This window comes from Pyrus communis, chromosome 15 (genome assembly GCF_963583255.1).
Source record: "Pyrus communis chromosome 15, drPyrComm1.1, whole genome shotgun sequence".
NCBI lineage: Eukaryota > Viridiplantae > Streptophyta > Magnoliopsida > Rosales > Rosaceae > Pyrus > Pyrus communis.
In genome coordinates this window covers 12,101,784-12,106,869 of record NC_084817.1, presented here as the reverse complement: position 1 = coordinate 12,106,869, position 5,086 = coordinate 12,101,784, and the positions used below count along the sequence as shown (strand labels likewise).

General features: G+C 38.0%; 1 protein-coding gene across 1 annotated transcript; it reads right to left on the bottom strand.

Annotated features, from left to right (window-relative positions):
- Window positions 1-3,083: 3,083 nt before the first annotated feature.
- LOC137717077 (uncharacterized) lies at window positions 3,084-3,794 on the bottom strand. Its single transcript, XM_068456389.1, has one exon. The coding sequence runs from the start codon at window positions 3,792-3,794 to the stop codon at window positions 3,084-3,086; it is 711 nt and encodes a 236-aa protein (XP_068312490.1).
- Between the last annotated feature and the right edge of the window lie 1,292 nt (window positions 3,795-5,086).

The window sequence follows — 5,086 nt, the reverse complement described above, 5'->3', positions numbered from 1 at the left end:
TAACTTCTTTAGATCACATTCTCCTAATTACATAATCCTTGGACTTATTGTTTAAGCGTTTAACATTTATATGAGACGGCTTTAAACAATAATCTTTGCCCTTATATTAAACAAGTTTAGTTTAACATGTGAAATGTTCATAAAGTATCATCATATGATTAGGTGTAGGGCACATTTCCAACACATACTCTGCTTCATTTTTGCTTACCTTAAACCCAAGTTTCAAGGCCTATTCGAGTATAGATCCCTCTGGTGTTTGCAGGTGCCATTCCTATTCCAGCCCCATGTATGTTAGACGATCCATCTATGTAAAGCTTCCAAAGATGGGGATTTTCTGGAAGGTATTGAGGACTTACTTTGTCCGCGGTATTTCAAGATACTGGTGTGAATTCAACTACAAAGTTCGCTAGCACTTGACTCTTGATTAATGTCCTGGGTCGATATATTATCTCGTGTCACCCTAGTTCAATAGCCTATTTAGTGACTCTAGACGAAGCGTCAGGGCTATGTAAGATGGATCTCAGCGAATACTCCATCATGTAGAGTTTTCTAGCTATTGTTACCAGTGCCATGATGAGTTTTCCATTTTTTGATATCTCATCTATGGTTTGAGAAGAGCTTTTGAAATGTAGTATACCGATTTCTGCTCCCCCCAAGTCTTCTCGGATCAAAGCTGCACTTACCACACAGTCAGATACAACCAAGTACAAGTATAAGTCTTCTCTGTCAACTGATGCGAACTAATTAAGCACACAAATTAAAACCCTCTTTTGACAATTGTAGTAAAGATGCAAGTAGGGATCGTTCTAGACCGGGGATTAGGAGGGATTACTAAATCACTTGGAAACTGACTCAAAAACGTAAAACAAACGTTAAAAACACTAAACTAGACTCAAAGAATGCAAAACTAAACAATAAAACACTAAAACAAATCAAAAGACTCAAAGAATACAAAACACTTATAAACACAGACTCAGACACTTTCTAACTAAATTAGACACTAAAGTAAAGGGGGATTGAGGTTTTGACGAAATTAAACTAAATGCACAGATTGTAATTTAAAGGCAGAATGTAAATATGAATGTGATGAAAATATGGATGAATGCTAGCTAGAAGGTTCTTCTCCACACATGTCACACTTGCATACAATTTGATTTTCAGTTGGTCTTTCGATGAATTATGAAACTCAACACCCCAGGTTAATTAGGTCCGCTTAAATTAACCGTCAAGTTTTCCTTAAGTTAATGAATTGGATGGGTTAGTGCAACGCAATTCAAAACATTCTCCAAAAGTCCTTTACGTGAAAAGCACAATAAAGATACAATCAAAGATCATTAAGCATCATGAAAACTATAAGTGTCGACGAGGCATTCGTTACTATGATGAGCATGAAACTAGTGCCAAGAATTCATTTAACGCGATTGTTTATAAGCAACCTCCACTACTCGTGAATATAAGTTCATAACTATTAGGTGAAACTCACTTATATTCTAGCGTCATATTCATGCATGAAAATTAAGCGTGCACTCTCAATCAACATACATAAATAAGTTATCGATCAAGCAGTTAAACAAATTGAATTCACCATTCATGAAATTCCAACCAAAAGTAATCAAATCATATTGCAAGCATAAACATGGTTTTGAATCACCCCCTAGCTAAATAGGGGTTTAGCCTCTCATGTTCACAAAAAGAGAAATACAATTGAATTTAAACATAAAGCACAAAGGATTGATTACACCTAGAACGCCCAACGATTCCACTTGAATTTCGGCGCGTCCAAGCTCCTCTTTCTCCTTTCCTTATTGCGGCAGAGATGGTCTAGGGAATTTCTGGAGGTTTTTCTGATTTGGGGATGGATTTAGGGAGGTTTGGTGGTGCGGCAAGGTTATGGGGTGGTGTAGGAAGGTGTGTAAGGTGGCTGCAAGGGTGGGAAGGCAGCGGACAGGTTGGAAAAATGGCTGGAATAGGTGGTTTTTGGGTTATGGTGGCTGCGGCACAAGGGAGAGAATGGGAGAGTATTAGGGTTAATGGCTGATTCGAATCAATGGGAAGTGACGGCTTAATGAGAATTAGGGTGCATGATTTTTGGAATGCACGGCAAAGGTAAGAAAAATAAATGGGATGGTGGCTACGGGTTGAAAACTTTTGTTTGGTTTCTTAGGGTGCATGATAAATGGGGGCCACGGCTTTTTTAAGGAAATTAGGTTTTGTCCTCTGGATGGGAGTTACGGATTTTGGGATTGAATAATGGGATGGTGGCTGCATGATTTTGTGTGTGAAGGCCGAATAGAATGAATGGGAGAATAGAGAATAATGTGCGGCTAGGTTGTAAAAATGTGTAGGGTTTAAGAAATTCAAACCCTAGCTTATTTTTATTAACTAAAATTAAATTAAAGGCTGCTAGAATTAGGGATTTAAATCAGAAATTAAAGGGATGGCTGCAAGGTGCGGCTAGGGTTAGGTTAGGAGAGGGAAATAGGGTTTAATTGCACAACATTGGACAAAAGTGCCCCCCCCTTGCACGGCAAGGGAAGGGAATTAGGGTTAAGGCACGGCAAGGTTGTGTAATTGGGCTAGGGCCTTGGTTTTGTGTCCTAAAGTGCCTACAAGGCCTTCAAAGTGGCTAGAAAATACGGACGTTTAAGTTTAGGAAAGGTTACCAAAACGGGAAACCTAGGGTTAACTTTCCTACTTCAAGTAGGAAACCTTGTTTGAGTAGGAATTCTCGTTTTGGTAGGAATTCATCGTTGGAGTAGGAATTCGTCGTTTCTTCAAATCTTCAACTCATTCATTCCTCTTTCGCTCCAAAATACTCCAATTTGCATCTTCTTGCACACTTTGGCCTTATAATCTGAAAATACACAAAAGTAGTCTTAAACACTAAAATAGCTAAGTAAACACAACATAAATGCACGAGAACAAGCTAATTAAGTCGCATGAATATGCTCCTATCATCAACTGGTTTGCATAGCAACAGGAGTTTGAAAGGTTATTCTTTGAAATTCATGAAGGCTTCTTTGCATTCATCTGTCCAAAGTAGACCATTGCTCTTCTTTATTGCCGTAAATAACAGTTTGCACTTATCGATGAATCGTGAAAAGTATCTGTTGAGGGCTATTACTTGCCCTGTTAGGCTTTATATTTCCTTCATGGTTTTGGGCAATCTCATCTCTATGATGGCCTTGATCTGTAGCCTCAATTCCACACTTAGTAACCATGTAACCCAAGAATTTACATGATGCTACTTTGAAGGTACGCTTTTCTCGATTCAGCTTTATGTTGTACTTTTGGAGTAGGTCAAACGAGTCTTGGAGATGTGTTATATGGTCCTTCTTCTTTTCACTCTTGACAACCATGTCATCCATGTAAACTTTCATTGTGTCTCTGATCTTCTCCTTAAAGATTCGGTTGACGAGTCGTTGGTGTGTTGTCCATGCATTCTTAATTCGTAAGCATTCATAAAGCTTAAGAGTTCGTGTCCCGCGGTTAAGTCTACCAATAGGTCGATCCGTGGAATTAGGTATAGATCCTTTGGGCAAGCTTTGTTCAAGTCGGTCAAATCCACGCATACTCTCCACTTTCCATTCTTCTTTTTGCACTAGCACAACCTTCGCTGGCCAGTTTGGGTTGTGGACTTCTACAATAAATTGGGCGTCCTTTAGTTTGGCTATCTCCACCTTTATAATCTTATTGCGTTCTATTCCGTGTTTCTGCTTACGTTGGATAACTGGTCTGGAAATTGGGTCCAGGTGGAGAAAATGGTAGACCATAAAAGGATCCATTCCAAGCATGTCCTCTGCTGACCACACGAAAACGTCTTTGTTAGCTTGTAGGAAGTTGGTTGACAGTTCATTCTCTTGGTCAGTTAGTTTTGAGCTGATCTTGGCTTTTCGTTCTAGTTTGTCAAGATCAAGGTTAATGTCTACAGCGTCTTTGTCTACCTTTCACTCTAGTGTATCATCATTTTGAGGGTCAAGATCTAGGTCAAATTCTTTGTAACTAGTCTGCTCACTCCCTGATTGTGATTACTATGCTAATTCATCCATGCGGGTGCTAGAGTTTTGTTCACTGATGAGTCGATATTTTACCATATATTTTACCTTATTCTTAGTATTAATTTATTTGTTATTTAGGTAGAATTTTGATACTTTGATTTACATTCTTAATGTAGGACATTCGACTTCCTCTGGAGCAAAAAGTGATCAAACGGATTAATTTTGGAGTGATTCCAATTGGAGGATGCTCGTGAGTCTTTCAAAATGATTGTATCAAAATTTCAGAATTTTCTACCAAGCCGTTTGACCGTGGTGATGAAATTAAGCCCCAGCGCCCAGCTTTCTCAGATTGATGTGTTTGGACGTTTTGGGTATTTTAGAGGTCAAGGTGGCATATTTTGAAGAATATTCCTTCTGAGGATTTGTAGAGGACGTCTCTAGCTTTCAAAAGAGACATTTTGGGACCAAATCGGAGTTGATTTGGTCGGTCAAAATTGTGATTTTCTGAGAAATCCGAATTTTAGTTCAAATAGGAAACCTTTTATTTTCTGTTTTATTATTTCATTATGTTTCCTAGTTATATTCTAAGACCTTTTAGGGTTTTATTTTGTAGTAGTTTAAATAAGATTTTTAGCCATTAGGGTTAAAATAGGAGAGGGGAGGAGGAGACACAAACCTTTGACAATTCAAGTTATTTTCTAGGTGTTTTCTATCCTTATTCTCAATAATATTTTGTTTTATGATTGTTCATAACTAATTTATTTTGCTAGGGCGAGGCTTTGAGCCTTAGCAAGAATATGTAGTTTCTTTTCAATTTACTTATGATATTATGCATGCATGTTTTGAATTATTAATCGTTGTTTTAAACTATCTAATTGTCTTGATGATTGGCCACCATTAGGATCTTTAGAAAAGTAATTTGATGCAATTTTGGTCAGAAGGTTCCCTGAAATTGGCGCTGGCTTCTTGTGATTAATAATTGTAATTTTAGGATGAACACCACGTCTTAAGGGTTGCATGGTTTTCCAAAGGGTTTTCATAAAGCATAATGAGTCTTTCATGTTCAGATTTAATCCGAACGTCCGGAC

Excerpts from the sequence above, each read along its gene's own strand:
- LOC137717077 (XM_068456389.1), bottom strand. The coding sequence starts at position 3,794 with ATGCTTGGAATGGATCCTTTTATGGTCTACCATTTTCTCCACCTGGAC.